This window comes from Achroia grisella, unplaced genomic scaffold (genome assembly GCF_030625045.1).
Source record: "Achroia grisella isolate CSIRO2021 unplaced genomic scaffold, CSIRO_AGI_Agris_v1 utg807, whole genome shotgun sequence".
Classification (NCBI taxonomy): Eukaryota; Metazoa; Arthropoda; class Insecta; order Lepidoptera; family Pyralidae; genus Achroia; species Achroia grisella.
In genome coordinates this window covers 2,342,465-2,361,624 of record NW_026713028.1, presented here as the reverse complement: position 1 = coordinate 2,361,624, position 19,160 = coordinate 2,342,465, and the positions used below count along the sequence as shown (strand labels likewise).

The 19,160-nt window shown below is 33.2% G+C and overlaps 1 protein-coding gene and 2 non-coding genes across 4 annotated transcripts in view; 1 reads left to right on the top strand and 2 right to left on the bottom strand.

Moving 5' to 3' along the window:
• Window positions 1-2,741: 2,741 nt before the first annotated feature.
• On the bottom strand, window positions 2,742-2,934 carry LOC131851793 (U2 spliceosomal RNA). The gene has a single exon (XR_009357901.1). It is a non-coding gene; the product is annotated as a U2 spliceosomal RNA (small nuclear RNA).
• Window positions 2,935-3,569: 635 nt separating this feature from the next.
• On the top strand, window positions 3,570-3,762 carry LOC131851792 (U2 spliceosomal RNA). The gene has a single exon (XR_009357900.1). It is a non-coding gene; the product is annotated as a U2 spliceosomal RNA (small nuclear RNA).
• A 5,768-nt stretch (window positions 3,763-9,530) lies between these two features.
• LOC131851776 (homeobox protein prospero) overlaps window positions 9,531-19,160 on the bottom strand; it is a 69,903-nt gene continuing 60,273 nt past the window's right edge. For both annotated transcript variants that reach the window (XM_059202325.1, XM_059202326.1), the window contains 2 exons: window positions 10,562-10,706; window positions 9,531-10,138 (listed from right to left, as the gene is read on the bottom strand). In XM_059202325.1, the coding sequence (XP_059058308.1) occupies window positions 9,959-10,138; window positions 10,562-10,706 (325 nt within the window). In that variant the 3' untranslated portion in view covers window positions 9,531-9,958. The remainder of the gene's footprint in view (window positions 10,139-10,561; window positions 10,707-19,160) is intronic.

Genomic DNA, 19,160 nt, shown 5'->3' with positions numbered 1-19,160 from the left:
GTAAGTTTGAAGAAATATTGAATAATATCATAAGATTTAGTTATGTTGGATGTAATTGAGCAAATAATTAGTGAAAGGACATCATGAAAATCAGTGAAGGGTCCACTTATCAGAACGGGATAACGACATACGAACTTGTCTCCCATGATCTGATAGATGGTATCGCGGGCATGACAGGCTGGCGGTGAAGGAAGTAACCCCGTACTGTATGTCCATAGATATAAGTAGTGATTTTATGAAAATCAGTGAGGGGTCCACTTATCACAACGGGATGTAGACATATGAATTGTCTTCCACAATCTGATAAGTGGTATCGCGGGCATGACAGGATGGAGGTGAAGGAAGTAACCCCATACTGGATGTCCATAGATGTAAGTAGTGAATTTGTGAAAATTAGTGATGGGTCCACCTATCAAGGCAGAATGATGACATACAAAATAGTTGCCTAGGATTTGATAGGTGGTATCGCGAACAGGCTGGAAGTGAAGGAGATCACTCCGCCAGGTTCATAAATTAAGTGACAGTTCAATTAATGAATAACAGTAATTTTTTTGGATTATTAGAAAATAATTAATGATGATTGTTATATATGATACCGAATAAGAATGTAAATGAAACTAAGTAATCTATGATAAATATACCGATAACTTAAGTACCAATAAATAATATATTTGTTAATAATATAGTATTTTAATTGTAAAATCAAAGAAAGAGAATTTTAGTTGCATTTGATTGTTATTTTATTTCAATTATTTAAGTTTATGTTGTAATTTGTAGACGTTATACAACTGGTATATTGTAATAATGCCATGGTTAAAATTGTTTATTTTTTATATATATTTCTATTAAGAAAACACAGTAAAATGGATATTTATAAATAGAGTTCTGCTATAACAAAATAACTATGTCTTTAAAACCATTTTTAAAATAATGTTTTGCTCTTTACTAATTGTTCTAGTTTGAAGTAGATGTTGACATTAAGATTTTAATTATGTACTTGTTATTAAAAAATATATATATGTATAATAATATATATATAACATGTAAACGAAGGGCCTCGTTTAATGTAGGATGGCCGACTGTAACATTATTTGTTAATTATAATTTATTTTGTATAAAACATACATATATTTAAAATAGATATTTATTCGATTAATATAATCTGTAATGTTAAATCTTACCTTCTAAAGATGTACGTCAATTTGACATACATCTTTAGAGGTCAATGTCATTCAAATCGTCAGATGTCAAAGTCATTCTTTTAAATAAAACTTTATGATCAAAACGGGAAAATAACAGGATGGTCGAAAAGTTGTTGTCGGTTGAGATATGAACGAAGTGGGGAATAAAGACAAAGAAATAAAGAAAAAGCAATTTATATTATCGATTATTAAACAGCTGTTTTATATGGTACCTATATACATAATAATTATAAGTATTTTCTTCCCAAAACTCCGAATAATTGCAATCCAGAGTAGCAAAATAATCCAGTGAAATAAAAATTACGAACTGACGACTGACAGCTGTCAAATATATTTGACACAGCCCACACGGCGGGGCGGCGCGGCGGCGAAGCATTTCCAAATTTGAAATTATAGAAACTCGTGAAGAAATACAGATATAATAGTAAGCAGGTATGTTTCAAATAGATATTTATAGATAGATAGGGCTAACGTTTTTAATAGCATTTGTTTAGGCTTCATTTTGCTGCTAGACCAAATATGCTTATTCTTTATTATCTTTTTATACAAATATGCTCTTAAAAAGAGAAAGAATATCTGAGCAAAATTGGTCTTAATGATTAGCTTGTTTACACAAACATTGTAACATTTTCGTTTTGTCAAAAGCTTTGGATCATATTTTTTTTTAGTGAATAAGTGTAGTGTTTTTTTTTCAATGGAATACTGCACCCTCCTGCGCTAATGGTTTACGCTGGCGGGGCACCAGTGGAGGATGATAGGATGAACATGAGGTCAGGTCAGTTAGCCCATCGTAACAAATTCCCCAGGAATTCATCACGATGGTTTCCAGGGGGAACCGCGTGGTAACCTGAACCTGACATGGTACATTGCTAGTAATGGGGTCATGAATCCACATTACTACCAATCACCTTTCCCTCTTTGGGTCATATTGGAGTGTTACTCATGAACTATGTTGAGTATAAAATGTTGGCGAATTATTAGAACATCACACGGATACAGTTGCATTGTGGGACATAATATCTATTATTATTTTATATCAATTAGTCTGAATTTTAGTTTAAAAGTAACAACGTTATGATACAAACATTCAGTACGTAGGCAGATTTCATTTTGCGAGTTGTCACATAATCGTACTTAACACAACTATTAGCCTTAAAAACGTAATTGCCTGAGGCGGTCCCAATCTCAAAGATAAATATAAATAATCGAGTTTCGTCACAGACTATTAATTTTCCTTTAAGTGTTATAAAAACAAGACCAAATGGAGACTTAAATAACATGATCTGCGAAGTAATGGAATATAGATAAATAGATTATTAATAAAGATTTATTTATTAATAATATACAGATTGTCAAATCCCTATACTACACTAGACATAATCGATAAATAATCATGTTCACTTCTTAATAATACTTGAACACCTAATAAAAAAAGTTAGTGTAGTAAAGTAGTTATGCGATGTTATCTAGATGAATGTATATCGATCGACTACTGTTCAGTGTACTGGAGACACCGAGCGGTATATTTGTGTACAAGTGTTTATGTGGGCCAATCCCGGCGGCACTGCAATGCCGGGCCGACCCGTGACGGGAGTGGAGCGAGCCCCGAACATCCCGTCGATTTACAAAAATCAGTTTAATATACTGGTCCCTCAGTGAGGGAACTTTCAGATATTAAGCTGAAAAGAACAGATACTACACTTTGATCTTAGCCAAAAGGCCGAGAAGCGATAACTAGCATTTACCAAACGCCGGTAGTCATTCAAACCGAAAAAATCTTAACATCGCGATGTACGAATTCAGTGATATCGAATACAGCGACATCTAACGTAAATGCCTAGGATATTCCGAGTACCAATAAACGCGCTAGGCTACATTACATCTACATTAGCACATTGATCAGCGCCATCTATTTCTGATATACGGAATTAAAAGCACGTCATTTCTCTTGTCTCGGCGCTCTATAAGTTCTGTCTAATTGTTCATATAATTATTAACCAATTTAATAACTTAAAAATATTTATTTTTATAAATGTCGACACAGGCAATGTAACACTTTTTTTTTTAAACCATGGATTTGCTGTTCTACTCATAGCTCCATCTGGATATTAATGAAACAACCAATAAGGAATCCATTTACTGAGCAGCGAGATACGAGGAGTGACGTGCTATTAATTCCGTATATCAGAAATAGATGGCGCTGATCAACGTGCTAATGTAGATATACGCCTAGCGCGTTAATTGGTACTCGGAATATCCTAGGCATTTACGTTAGATGTCGCTGTATTCGATATCACTGAATTCGTACATCGCGATGTTAAGATTTTTTCGGTTTGAATGACTACCGGCGTTTGGTAAATGCTAGTTATCGCTTCTCGGCCTTTTGGCTAAGATCAAAGTGTAGTATCTGTTCTTTTCAGCTTAATATCTGAAAGTTCCCTCACTGAGGGACCAGTATATTAAACTGATTTTTGTAAATCGACGGGATGTTCGGGGCTCGCTCCACTCCCGTCACGGGTCGGCCCGGCATTGCAGTGCCGCCGGGATTGGCCCACATAAACACTGAAACACATTCGTACATAGATACCGCTTAGTGTCTGCAGTACTCCCTAAATATCTATACGACTGTCTAGTATAGAACAGTAATCGATATATAATACATTCATCTAGTCTAGACGAGTGAATACCAAATAAAAAAATATTGGATTTAATATAATTTTGCATATCGCATAACTTTTTATTATTTTTTTATTTCAGACGACCCTCTCTACAACCAAAATACAATATATATGGCAAGCTGCTTGGAAGCTGAATTCAAAGTCTACACCGGGATAAATGATTAGTACCTAATGGTATGAATTCTCTATTCGTTTAATTTTTCAAAGTAATTCAATGTACCAAATGTATCAGAACGTTTACTCTTTTGTGAACTGAATAACTATAGTAAAGTAAGTCGAATCGATTTGAAGTTGCAGAGATAAGTAGTTTATATGACTCTATACCATTATTGTCAATTTGTTGTTTTATAATTAATATAGGTAGGTCGTGGTGGTCTAGCGTTTCATCACACCTTACCCATTGGTCGTAGATTCAATTCTCCCTCAATATTAATACAGTTTATTGACTTGTTTTTGTATAAAGTTCTTTGTATTTCAGACGGGTAAGTAAGAATAAAATATAAATTATTACTATATCAACTAGGCAACGCGCACGTGACTGCCCTGGTGTTTCAGGCGTCGATAAGCTACGGTAACCGTTTACCATCAGATGGGCCGTATGCTTCATTGCCACCATCATATTGTAAAAAAAATCTTTACATAGTATAAGTTTAAGTGGAAAGGGTATATTGGTCCAACGAAATAAAAGGCATTGTTCAAATAAAAGCTTAGCTTTATTACTCGTTATATTCACGAAGAAACATCCCTCACTGTTAGACATCAACAAGTTCTGATGCTGACATTACTATGACAGATACGACTTATGTTTCACCGTTTCAAATACTCAATCGAACAATTTTGATAATTTTGATCAACAAATTTAGAACCGCCAATATTATGTCGATATACGAACGTTTGTAACAATCTGTCGGTCTCGCGACCGCAGATATACAATTTAGATACAATTTTTGTTTCACAATAAATTACTCATCTTTATGTCTAATACACCAAACAGTGGTTAGATCCTAAAACATTCACGGACAAAGACACACGCTCGTAAATTATAAGCATTATGACAATGTGATATTATATTAATGTATAAGTATTGTTGTATTATTAAGAACCGTAATAATTAATGCGTAGTTAGGTTAGGTTAGTAGTGGTGCGTGACATTAGGTATTACTTGTCTCAGGCGCACAGATTACAATAGTGACCATCTAGCAGCCATTCTAAGACAAATACCGAGGAATCGTTTACAATTTATTTTTGTTTACCTTTCACCTTAAAATTGCTTTTAAATTTATCTTTTTTACATCCAGAACCATATAAACATCTTTGAGTTATTTATATATTTTTTTTATCTATATAAAGGACCGGTCGCTCCGTCGCCCCGGTGCCGAGTCGGTCAACTTTTTATTTACAAATGGTTAATGCTCCTAAACGTTTAATATCCGACGCTATTCTTAAAATTAAATACAAAAAACGCATGACACTCTAAATTTATCTAATGTCCCATTTTGTCATTGCTATAATTTACGAAATTTTGATCTTTACACCAACTTTAGAAATATTCAATACAAAAATACTCTTTTTGAATAAAATTTTATACACGACTCGTTACATTTTCGGCCCGGGGCGAGGCGACGGCGCGGCCGCCTCCAAAGAAAAGCTTTGAGCCTCGTAACCTTAACATCATGAAATTTGTACTAAATATATCGCAACGAGCAGACGCGGAACCATATCACTTAGCCAAAATGCGAGGATACCGAAACGACGCCTAAACACTAGTCAAATTTCAATTCGATGACCCGCGGTTTCGTGCCCACCACGCTTACGGTCTCCGGCGACACTGTGCGGCGATTGGCGCAGCGCGTGGACACAAAATTCGGAGTCACCTTAATATAATTTCGTTTTACAAATTTTGTAACTAATTTTATCACGAGGTATCCACGTCAGCTCGCCGTAGTTTACAAATATATTAAAACGAATTGGCGCCACAAACGTGGACTGCATTTCACCAAAAACCGAATTTAATACACTAAATACATTGTACACAATATTAATTCAAAATGAACATATCGCTGTTACGAATGAAGACCACAAGGATATTAAACATAACAATATTATTATATTACTTTCGGGAAAATAGAACATATTGAACATAGGTAGAAGACCTACCTGGTCTTACAATATAATTTGATAAATGTTGATATAATTTGTTCGTACAATCAAAAATTTGGGTAAACGAGCTTATCGTACTAAATTTATATGATAAGCGTCGGCAGTATTTGTTATAAGACTTTCTAATAGTATATCCGTGCTCAGTTTTTTTTTTTAATTTTAACCAGATACAAACGAATGATACTTATCATAACTACCTAATTTCATCAGAATTTCCCTTATTGAAATTTTTCACGTATAGAAATATTGATACAGCTATTTGGTACACCTAAATGTTTTCTAATTTTCACAAATGAATCGCTACATACAATAGAGTCTATTACAATTTCGAAAATTTAGGAACCATAATACCCAAACGTGAAACCAAACACATTCTACATTATATTGTTATATTTATAATAAATTTTGGAAATAAATACATATTTATTTCATACTACATTGATAGATCGAAACATTTCGTAGACGGACTCGAAAATATTAAAAATGTAAAGTAAAAACGTTAGATACAATATCTGAAACAGAAATAAACTATCATCTAAATACATAATTTCCATAAAGGATAAGAACCGATATCGCCAAAAGGACAATTTCAATAAATCTACATACATAGGTAATAATATATATAAACGTGAGTTTTTTAAAGTCAACACCGAACTTTGTACTTTTACTGTGGGATAGCCCCCATGATCACTGCGGACTAAATATTTCGATGTTTTAAACTCGAGTCTTTACATTAATATAGAAAAATTGTCAACCCATAACTTACAAATAATGCGTACACCAATTAATTTTGAATCGGTTCGATCACATATCCATTGTGGTCTCGTAGTGGCTGCTGCACAGTGCATCACTCAAGTATAAAATCCGGATCAAGATGTAAACAATAATTTAACAAATTAAAGTTAAAACTACATATTCTCACGATTTTCTTATCCAAACATATCCTAAACATTAACGGCTCCAAGTATCTGCAAATTACGGCATCTCGGTTATATACTGTTGATGGAAAATCAATACTTTTCTATTGTAATATGTGTTGTAAAGCCTGCATTAACTTCTAGTAGATACGAAGAAATCTATGGAGAGATCGGAATAACGGATATTACTTACTATACAAGGAATTAAGTACATGATTAATACCAATTTAGAGCTAAAAAGTTACCAGCTAACTTATTTTCCAGCACAATTACTATATGTTAGAAGCCTCACTCTGACTGAACAGTCACCGAATTCATACCGACTCACTTAAATGTAATCAATTCCATCCATCAATTCAAATTACTTTGAGATAATGTAGTCAGTAATCGTCTAATCGTCATATATCCTCTCCTTAGCTCTAAAAAGGGATATCTAATGGTACGATTGAAACAAACAACATATAACAAAACACAATGGTAACGTAACATGGAACGATGCTCTATCTCGAATAAGCCCTGCGGCGACTGCGTGCATGCTTACTAAACGACGCGAATCGTGGAAAATTAACCCGGGCTATTGATTCTGTATTTATTTGGCTGATATTGGGTATTGGTCATCACTACGCAATCGAAATATCTGTTTCGATCGCTTAATATTGACCGGGAAGAATTTCGAACTAAAAACCATTTCTCCTAACGACGGGGGGAAGCTGCGTGTAATCATTTACGTGTCTATGTCTTGAAGAGTTCCGTATCTCTCGGCTAACCTGAACTATATTCTAAGCATACCAGTCGACGCCTGGTCCATCCTAAACTGAGGTAACCTTATATTATTGTAATAGATCAAAATGGTTACAAATGAAACGATAACAATCGTGTAATATCAAATGAAAAATGCTTACACTTGCTTAGCTAAGGCCGGCCGTCTGCCTAGCGCAGGTTACAGTACCAAAAACTCAAGATGGCTTAATATTTGTACAATTCCGCAAATCAATTCGCAATTTTCCATTGTTTACTATTGAGCCTTACGTAAATACCATTAGCACTAAGATAGTTTACCGATTATCATCTTTTCTGTATTAAAACTATTGTATTATGTACACTTGTGATATATGACATACAATATGATATCTCTGTACAACTATCTATCTTATTAGTTTAAGTCTATTTGAGAAGCGAAATAATATATCTCTGTCCTGATGAAATGAGGATGTGAACAGAAAGTGTGACCGCGTAGCAAGGAGGACGGCCGGCAACTACATGTTATAACAAATACATCGAGATATGTGGTCCTATGAAGCTTGCTACCTAATAACTTTATGCATCTCATATTCGGTACCACTCTATACTTCTCACCTGTGTAAAGCATACCTATCATTAGAGAACAAGCTTCGAGGAATCCACGCTACATATATCTACGAATCAAACTAATTATTTTTCTATAGTATAGTAGTAAGTATATACTGACTGTTCGATACGGTGAACAAATAATGCGTGCGCGTGTTGGTTATGTAGCGTGAGTACTTCGCGGCGACTTCGGCTGGGCAGTAGGTTCTATTGAGGGCCCTTTGTTATTAATTTCATATTAACTTTTCTCGTAAAAATCAACATTTCTTTGAAGGCACTTCTGATCGGACGAGGTGGCCCAGTGCAAGTTTGTGGATATCTGACTCATGCCAAATGTTGTGAGTGCTTTATACTGTATTGATTTCGGAAGGATTTCTGTTTGTTAGAATTTGTTGCCTTCGATTATTGTCCTTGTTTTGCTATGTATTCGTGTCTATGTCAATGAGAGTCGCCGCGAAACAAACGCGTGCGGAGCGAGTGCGTTACCACTGAGGTATTTTGAAAAAATGTAGGCAAAAATATATCATGATAAAGTTGAAACTGTCAAAAAAATTACTGTATATATGGTACTATGTTGTATGTAATATTATAAGTTTTGTATAGATCTAGCTAGAATAATCAGACATTAAAAATAAACTGAACTAAATTACATAATATATGGGGAATAATGTAACGCTCCGCATATAAATTACGATGTTATAGTAATGCGCGCACGCATCATTTTGGAAAATAGTATTTTATCTAACAAATAAACTTAACCCTATGTCCGGAGCAAATTTATTTCGCAAATATCCCGGACTAACTGAGAATGCGACCCGAATCTTGTCGAAATACTAAATATGAAATCAAGATGTTGACATGAATTTCAAATAATGATGTATAAAATTATTTTTGAATTTTGTGGCTGTATTATATTTATTGTATTGATAATCTCTCTGCAAGAACTTAAAACCGGCTATCAGTATAAAAATAAAAATCTTTAAAAATCTTTGTTTGTGGATCGAAAAATAACCCTGCTCTATTGTACTAACGACTATGGTTAACGTTAATTATTCCTAAAATAATTATGACGAGGTAAAGGTTGACAATTTTGGGCCACACTAGGCAGCCTGTATAATCAAACACTACCAGGAATAAATAAACTTAAACGTGATCCAAAGGACTAGGAAACAAGGAAAAAATAAAATAAAAACAACAAAACTTTCAAAACTTAAGCAGTTAATATATTAATCGTTTTTTTCCTTAGAATAAATCAATAAATGATTTTATGATATACACAACTATAAAAACCATTTTAAGATAATACTTAATAATAATATAATAATAATTATATATAGCGAAATATATTATGTGCAGAAATAAAATTCTAGGTGACTTAAATTTTCTCTTACTCGTTTAACCTAATGAATTTCCTAGGAGAGCGCGGGCCACGGCGTGGCTCGGCTGGAGCCGGCCACACCGCTCGACGTGCAACGTACAAATTCAATTTTTTTAATAATTTAAATTTAACTTTTTTTATCGATAATTTTGAATCTGAAGGCCTAAATGCGAGTGTCGTAAAATTTTGGTGTGCGAAACAATCGTCCAATGAATTTCATATTTTGTCTATAAAATTAGTTATGCCGAAACAATGTGCATCGAATCGAGGCGGCGCTCACTCCAACTGTTCAAGAAAGTTGGGTGACTTGAAGTACTCTGGCACCGGGTCGTCGAGCCGCGAGATCACCTTGTAGATGGATTTCTTCCAGCTCTGTTCTGTATCCTTCCCGCTTTGGATGGCGCGGAAGAACTCGCGCAGTGTCTGCTCAACCACATATCTGAAGTTGGGCGGCACCTGCAATTGAAAATTACTCATATAAATAAAAATTACGAAAATAGTTTTAGAGCTTCCCTTGAGGACAACTGCACCTATTTGGCTAATTCTTTTTTTTTTTAGGTGATTTTGTAATTGTAAGAAAGTACTACAAAACGTATGAAAAAGTGTATATAAAAATACTGACAGAATTGAATAAATTGATAAATTGAAGTTTAGTTGTTAAGGTTCTTACATTGTTATTGAGAAATTGACTTTCAAATCTACCGATGTTTAGTTTCTAATTTTTTTTTTTTAATTATTTCCACACCCATCCGGAACCGAGGCGAGAAATTAGTAGGATACGATTAGGGAGCAGATTTATAGGATGAGAAATCATTAGTTATTGAAAATATAAATATTTTGGGAAAAATTTCAGATAATGATGATGTTTCTCTTACTTACCTCAATGTGGTTATTTCTGTTGTAGTGCAAGTTAAGAACCCTGTACAGTTCTGAGTCGCCAGCGACGTGGAGGTCATCAGCCGCCTTTAGACCTTCACTGATCGCCTGCCGCGCGTACTTCTCCATTTGAATATAATAGAACTCCCTGCAAAGATAGAAATACACATTTTAGTAATGATGCTTATTAACAACACATCATTTTAGATATAATACAATATTCGTAAACTTACATATTAATAATTTTTAAATTAAATGAGTCTTAAATTTTTACGTAACTGGAATGACGTATCAGGTTTGTACCTAACAATTCTTGAAGAATAAGTTTGCTTGTAATTTGCTATCATATCTTAGTCTCCAAACTGAAATAACGCAAGCTAGGTACTTGGCCGTAGAAATAGATGAGACAGAGATACATCGACATGCAACTCTATATAAAGCCTACCTCGATGTCAATCTAGAATGAAATTAACTGTATAGATAGTGATGGCATCAATTAATCTAGTGCTATGTGTACGTAGACTGTGGATACGTGATGGCATCAAGTATCTACAGGGTGACACTTCACAGCACAATGAAAATAAAAAGCACTTGAATCCCGTGGAGAGCGGGAAAGGATTTGATTAGCTATTTTCTCTCCGCTTGGCGTGTCGCATCGTTTCGCTATCTTCGCTTCGGTTCGCTTACGAGAGCGCGTTGAGCGAATCGAGAGTCTCGCGAGGCTAATTACTTACGAGTTCGCATTCAGACCGGGCTAATTCAGTTTCGCGTTCCTGCAAGTGACGCGTGGTTGCAGGTTTTCAAGGGTTACGAGACTCAAAAGGAAAATGGCAACTGTTGGGTACTTGCATACATACATCTACAATATGCATACCTACATACGTTGGTATATTTGCTTCTTTCTATCACCTATCTTTATGTAACTGTTTTATGACAGATGTTTGTCTGTTTAATATTATTGATATGACATATTCGTCTACGCCCCCTGTTGTTTTTTATGCAGGATATTATGTCATTTTATATTTATCAACTAAAATGATGTTGCTGGGTAATTATAATATGCCTCGGACTACGTCGTAGCAAACAAAGTACTTGACATTTACACATTTTCCTGAATATTTCGCTATATTTGCCGCAACGTATCATCTTAGTTTGTAACGGTTTTCTATAGCCGAAGATTTAATCGGAAATTTAATTCACGCATAGAATTTTTGGTGTATGTTACATTCGTACTCACGATCTTTTGGATTTGTATGTCAGAATAGTATGCCAGGAAGTTCGTTAATTGAGATTTTTCGATTTATTTTATTCAACATTTCAATGGTATTTCCAATTTGTTTGTTCTATTTACATAAATCCATAAATTACCTAATCAAATACTTAGATATTATACATTGTTAAGTATATCAATTGTGAGGCTTCCAAAAGAACATAACAATTGCTAAATCACGAATCAGTCTGCTTTCAATTGATGCAGATCATCTCTAAGCCACTTCCAGAAAAAGAGGCACTCGTCTCACCCGCAGTAGAGCTTTCTATTATTTTTTAATTGGCACTCGGCGCGAAATTGAAGCCATACTAATTGATAAGTAAATGAAGTCAAAATCACCTTACTTTTTTGTCACGTGTTTGCTTATAATACTCCACCATGCGAGGTCATTATTTATAACCGTTTCATTTAAATTATTATTTCCTTGTTTATTATAAGACAGTACAAATTGTCTAAAGCTATAGCTATTCTTGTGTTAAGTGTTAATACATTGTATACTGGTATATATTGAAAAAATGGTTTCAGCTAAATTAGGTATTTCTGTGTTTTGTATTTATAAACTCTAAGATGTATTAAATTTATTAAGATTTTCAACCGGGGAAAATAAATATATTTTAGATTCTATCGTTTTATTCCTTATTTAGATTATCATTGAAATGATAAATATTGAATAATTTAAATGTATATCTAATATAATAATACATTAAAAGAACTACATTTTTTGCATTTGACAAACTCGACTAACTGATTTTAAAAGTTCTTTCACATACATATAGCTACGTAATCAGTTAATAACATGAATTACATTTTTTTAATATACAAATCCCCACAATAAATGCATCTGTGCGTAACCGAAACTGACTATTAGTAATAAATACTTTCATATACATTTCATTCCATATAAATAACTTATAATGACAACCATGCGTTAATTTATTTAGAGTATAGACTAACTCTGAAGTGTTCTCAGATGGTTTTTAATGTCTTTAATAAGTATAAGTGATCCAGATAACTTCGAAGCGTGTGAGACATTATTACATGTCAAGTGCGAGTTATAATTAACCGTCCAAGTGGCTGATGTTAATTAAACTTAAATACACTTTGTACTCCACGATAAAGGCTATTTAATAAGGAAAATATGTTTCCTTATTAGTAGTTGGAATTTTTCATAGGTACCTAAAAATATAACTTTCAGTGCGGCTATCGTGTCGCTAAGTAACACTAAACTATTGTTTCGAAGTTGTTTGCGTCATATGTGGCAGGTACCTAATTAAATTAATCAATTTCATTATATTTAAACTTAACTACTTTTATCTTACTACCTATATGTAGGTACACTAATATACCAATATAATAAAATTTTGTTTTCGAACTATTCTAATGCTGTTGGACGCAGCTGGCCTTCTCTATTAAATTAATGTATTTTGTTAAGAACTCTATAGTTCATATAAAGAAAGTATAAATTTGAATCTTACGTTACTTGTCAAATGACCGTCTAAATGTAGCTTTACAACCAATCAATACATTTGATTGATTTATTTTTTTATTGTATTCTATTATACCGCATTTTTTGAGCTGTTTTTTTTTTAATACTTAATATTAGATTGAAACGATATCGTATACTGGCAATAGCTTCATCGAACGACAGGGGCCGAGTGCAGATGGCACTCCAAATGCATGGAAGGTCTTATGGAGCGGCTGAAGTCAAGTCCTGCCGTATGGATACGACTTTAGTCTTAGGGCACCACTGTGAGTTCTAACCCTGGCTCGTGCCGTCGTAATTTTTCAAATCGGACGGGGCATCGATCGGGCGATTATAACCGAAGGCTGAACCGTTTACTAGATTATTTCGTTAAACACCCAAATCACAGAAACTACTGGTTCAACTTAAAAAAATCTTTTAGTGATGGATAGCAGAGTTATCAAGGAAGAGCTATACAACATCGTAGTGCTGTTCACGTGTAATGCGAAGGTTGATACTTTCCATCAACGGATTCTAAACTTGTTCGTCATTCAATGTACATTAAAAAAAAGTGTTGGCGAAATCGAAACGATAGCAATCATCACGTAATGATGACGTTATTGGTAAGCAAACGGCGTGCGCGTATGTCTATTGAGAACATGCGGGCGTCGAGGGGAAACTTGCAAAGAAATACACCGTTGTGTTTTTTTTAGTATAAATACAATATAATTTATCTTCATCGTCATTATATGTTTGTTACTATTTACTTTTCTTTTACTTTCTTTACAGGAGAAAAGTAATAAAAAGTATGTAAGTAAAGTTTCCCTAAAAAGTTACTTTGAAAAAACTGCTTTCAACAATAAGGCCGCCTTATTGTAAGTATATATATGTTCTTTAATATATTGTTTAAGCCTTTACTGTATGTTATAAATAAAATATATTCCATCTACCTATCTATCTATAATTTAGACTTAGGTGTATTTTTCACTTTAACCGACTATATGAGTTAGCATTCATGCGTTGTCATACAGAAGTCATTATGCCTCTTATCCTGTAATTTCCCTGCCCAATTTGTACCCTACAAACGAAACATAACTTACAACAAGCTGCTTGGCAGCTAAAATAGGTGAGACTCTTAAATTAAAAGTGTATTAGGATACAATTATGAAAATGCAACTAGACGCAGATTCATGTAACTTTATGAACCTTTCACATTTCTTCATAAGTAGTAGAATAAATAAGTAGTAAAATCTCCCAAAAACCGTTACAACTGTGGGAATCAGCTGTTTGGATTCGCAATTGTTATATTCACCCTCAATGTATTGGCAGGTTTTGGTAATGAACACTCAAACAATTTTATACTCTACCATTATGGAATTAAAATCGAAAATCGCATTTACCGTTGTAATTATGAATCGAGACCGAATGGCAACGTCAGTTATAAGAATTGTAAGGGATACCTGATAATATCAATGAAAGTGGTACGCTATTACTGGGTCATAGGGTTTAATTTTATTCGCCATCTGCGATCTATTGTTTGGATTTTCTTAAGACGTTGGAAGCATCTTGCGTTTACCTGAAAGACTTGGTCGTTTGTTTGTCAGCAGTTGCTGTTTTTTTGCAAGATTCTTATAAAAGCAAACTTTTATAATGGGACGGAATTGGAGTTGGACGTAGCGAAACTCTCAAGAAGTTGCATCTTGCAACAAAAGATTTGAAAAACAATAAAAGTTAAAAGATTATAATTAAAAGTTAAGGAATGAGTATTGAATATGAATCTTCTATTTTGTTCATGTAGGATTTAAAATATATATATGAGACTTGGAGTGTAGTGAAATATATGACTTATTAAAACTTATTTAAATTTTTATTAATATCTAATCTTGTAAAAATTAAGTTTTTGATTGTTTATTTGTAATAAATTAAACTTACATTAATTGTTTCACATATAGAAAGTTTCATTATCAATAGATAATATGGGTTATATATATATATAGTGAAAAAAAATACAGGCCTACAATATATATCGTGAAGTAGGATTGTTAGTTAAATATACAGATTTTCTTAATAATTCTTCTTGGTTAAAAATAATTCCAGAAGTGGTAAGTATTAAAAGAAAATTAAAAAATAACATTTACAACACAGTCTGATGGAATTGGACTGACAATAAAATATTTCTTGTTTTTTTTTATCTACAAAATTATGTATTACTTAATTATCAATATTGCCCATAGACAATAAGAGAACAACATTAAGAATAAATCACATAAGCAATACCTTACCATACCATATCTTTACTCGCTGTGGTTTCTCCCCTCAAGAAAACATTCGATTCCCGTGTGAAACCCGCTTAAACGGTGCCATAGAATTTGAAATCTCACAGACAACTAATCATATTTGAAGGTATTTTTTTTCACCATAACATGTGCAACGAATTATTGTTTTACAATTGTCACGGAAAACAGTAGTCATATCTCTAATGTAATTAATATATAACCTATATTGTAATGTTTATATGCCTAAATGTATTAATAAAATCAAAGTATTTCAATTACCGCTAATTTACAATTTATATTAGTGCCTCTATAAATTTGTACCTATTTGATTGTCAGTGACAATAACAAAAATATATCGCTAAAAGCAATTTTTAGTTGGTAAGTACTTGGTTGGTTGGTAATTAATTATATGTTGTGTATTTAGTAAATTTATTGTAGATTCATTTTATGATTTTTCTGTTCGTTTATAAACGTTTATAACTCTACAATTCTTTCAAGTTAGCGGAGCTAAGACGCTACTCTCGGAGGGTGAGACTTTTGTTATTTTTTTTTATAATGTCTTCTATTCATTGTTGACTTACTCCGTGCGAATGTGTGTATGTTTTGTTTGAAACTTGAATTCTTTACCATTAGTGGCCATAAAAGATTTGCGATTTAGTTTGAAATTTTGATATATACTTACTTATACAAATACAAATAAAAGTTCTCGATTCCAAAAAGAATTTTTGAGGACCAAAGCAGAGCGTTATTTTATTTATTTATTTAATTCAGGCTACATGGCCCATATTATAAATACCTTATAGACTAACATACATAAGAAACAATAATAAAATATGAAAAATAAAATGGTCACGGCACTGACGACGGCAATCTGCCACGGTAGCGCCGATAGAGATAGTTATGGCGTGGGCAGTGATTAACTAAGTCGATTCATAGACTACATAATTAGCGATTTCGAAAATGGTACATACAACAAAAAAAAATCATAGATCTAAATAGGATCTATACTACATACGAATCTTTGACCCACTCAACACTTCCTGTGCCACGCTCTATTAGGTTGACTGGAAGAGATCTCTTTTAGAGAAAAGTCCTCCTTTGTTAACATTATTTCTAAATCATTTATTTATAAAATGTATTAATTAGAATTATCTTTTTTTGATCTGTAGACATGTCAAGTGTGCTCTTCACTACGTCAAGAAATAATGACATTACTGTCTACCCCATCCAGAATTGCAGTCGTGAAGGTATAAAACAAACATTTCTTTTTGGTCGTGGATAGAGAATTGAAAATCTAGAAAGTGTAAATGTGTTTAAAATGCAAGATTATTGAATGTAGGTCGCAGTATTGAGGCATCGGGCTTCTCTTTATTTCCATACTTGTGACTATGCGGGCGAATACCGCTATGCGATAACGGGGTAAGAACGGTCCCCTTCATATATAGTCGAATACTAGCTACATTACGTGGCTTTGTACGCATAAAGCATCCAATGTCTAAATCAAGGATAAGATCTAGCTGTGTAGTAAATATCATTCGTATCCCTTCGGTCACTTATGCGCGATGAAATGATTATAAATTAATAAATTAATTTAGAATACTGCAGTGTACATTTGCAAACATTTCAATACTAGCTGTAGTTTTCAGGATCACTTGCGTTAAATAGCCTATATTGTTTGCTGATGATATACTATAAATTCTTTCACCTATAGGTAAAAATATAACTAAAACGTTTAAATACTTATGTTTTAGTTTCCATATTAGGAACAAACGGCCAAAAAATATTCTTATTCCTCATTATAACACTCGGAAGTATAAAAAAAATGTAATATCACCCGATTATGAGTTGCTGCGGCTCAGTAAGTTTAATATTTTGGAGATTTTACCTAGTCATCATTTTTATGTCTGATCGAATATTTTTTTAATATATAATAATAATTGAATATATATTGTAATTGAGTAAATATATTTAAAACTACATCGTATAACTCTAGTGAGTTACAATTAGTGTTTGTGGTCTATGTTTTGCTACATTTATAGTATGTAGATTATGAAATTAAAGTACTAATTATATACGTGTATGCAAAGGATTTTCCATAACCTACATAACAACACTCCTAATTAGGTATTCTTGTTAATCTTAAGGAAAATACTTCGAGGTACTTAATAAGTGCCTACAAGCGACCAAGAACAACAGATGTTGATAAAATATAGAATAACTATGTATATACCGAAAGAGGTGACATTGTATTCATTACCCACATATTTATTTTTATTACCTGTTAATTAAAATAATTATTATTTTCCTAGTTTTTACCTACTTCATCCTGGTGACTCTAGTCATAAATTTGTTTTTTTTTTTAATGAACGGTCGGCAAAGAAAATTGCCTCCTATATATAGAACGCTATATAATGAAGTACAGGTATCAACAATTAATATAAAAAAAACTAACATACAAAATATAAGCCCTAAAAGTATAAATTTCAATTTAACTCCCACTTTTCCACAACTAATAACCACAAAGCTAAATTGCATCTTTAAATAACAGCATCGCGCAACGAAACTGCGAAAAACTCATAAAAAAAGTTGAGGTTACGAAATTTTGGTAAAAAAAAAAACTAGTTTCCAGACATGTCCGTCGGACATTCCCTACGTGCTCATTTCGATCGTTGCCAAATACAATGGTTATTAAAAGCAGATGCTTGACGGCTCCGGATGATGGCTACGGAAGGTAATGCAATGTATGGATGTATTTGTTTGCGTTCGTGTGTGTGAGTGGACGGCGTCCAGCTCTCGAGGAGTACGGGAGAATGAGCCGACACTGCCTGAAAAACTAGAGTAGCGAAAGATGCAGACATGCCTAATAAAAAAACTTTTTTTTTATTTAAATTAAATAGAAAAATACCCTAATGGTAAATGGTTACCGTCGCCTATATATAAGTATGATTAGCACAAGAGACATCAAATCCTAATGGGATGCCTGTGGTACCATTAAAGCGTTGCCACGCTGGAAGACTAAAATGTCTGGCCTAATTACCCTTAATTAGTAAGTAGGTACTTTTGTTACCCGCTAAGTCAATATTGTCTGACATACTTAAGTGACCAAAAATGTTATATATATGTATATATGAATAACCTTTGATTTTATCTTGAATTTAGAAAAAAATACTTTATGTGTAGCGGAATAAAGTTTAAGTTTGAAATTCTTGTCTGGCTCTTTAATATATGCCAATATTAATAAACATTATATAAGTGAACTAAATATAAATCACTAAGAATATTTCCTTATATCTAAAATATAATATTAAAGTTATTGTTAGACGTTCATGTTAATTATTGCGTAATTTCTAATAATTATATTGTAAATTGGTATATGTAAAAACAATATGAAAATAATGTCTTTATGTTAGTGAAAATATTTAAAATTTTCAATATCACGACTCTACATTTTACTTGCTCTATGAAAAAAAGTTGGACGGCGCACACACACACTCACATGACGCACACACAGGCGCGGGTAAAAGCGAGTAAACTAATACCGGGCCGGATTAATGCTTCAGTTAGTGAAAAAACTTTTTTCAGACTGCACCGTCC